Consider the following 498-nt stretch of genomic DNA (forward strand, 5'->3'; position numbering starts at 1 on the left):
AAGATACACAAAAAAGAAGCGATGGAAGACTTCATGAAAAGAAACAATTGATGAAAGATCAGAGAGAGAAGAGAAAAGATAGGAGAGTAACTGAGAAAGAACTGACTTCTCGCTCCTTTCTTTCCATTGAGATGGGAGGCCTGTATGAAAGATACGAGTGAAGAATGGGGGTGGCTTCAATGGATTCTTCGAAAGGCCAGAATGACAATAGATTAGGAGAGATAAGAAGAGTAAACCCTAAGAATGAGAACTACTTCAGCTGTCCTTCTTACAGAATAGATCCAGTCAACGTCTAACTCGAAAGATTTTTTCTTTTCTCTCTCTCTTGTGGAGATGCGGGAGAACTTCGTTTCCCTTCACCCCCCTTGCTAGATAGAAGGGAAATTTGACTACTGCATTGCTTACGCCACACATTCTTATGATGAGTCTTGGCTCGTCTCTCTTTCCTTTTTCTTTTCTTTCCTAGGCGCGCGATCGATGCTACAGAGAGAAGGAAAG

At 41.8% G+C, this 498-nt stretch overlaps 2 protein-coding genes across 2 annotated transcripts; one reads left to right on the forward strand and one right to left on the reverse strand.

Annotated features, from left to right (window-relative positions):
* Positions 1 to 15: 15 nt before the first annotated feature.
* On the forward strand, positions 16 to 476 carry CSUI_009171 (uncharacterized protein; the record flags this gene model as incomplete). The annotated part of the gene is made up of 1 exon (XM_068069288.1): positions 16 to 476. A coding segment is annotated over one exon (144 nt), but the record flags the coding sequence as incomplete, so codon positions are not given.
* Positions 20 to 471, reverse strand: CSUI_009172 (uncharacterized protein; the record flags this gene model as incomplete). Its single annotated transcript, XM_068069289.1, has 1 exon — positions 20 to 471. A coding segment is annotated over one exon (177 nt), but the record flags the coding sequence as incomplete, so codon positions are not given.
* Positions 477 to 498: the final 22 nt, after the last annotated feature.

The sequence above is a fragment of the Cystoisospora suis genome (assembly GCF_002600585.1).
Source record: "Cystoisospora suis strain Wien I chromosome Unknown contig_5376, whole genome shotgun sequence".
In the NCBI taxonomy this organism is placed as follows: Eukaryota; Apicomplexa; class Conoidasida; order Eucoccidiorida; family Sarcocystidae; genus Cystoisospora; species Cystoisospora suis.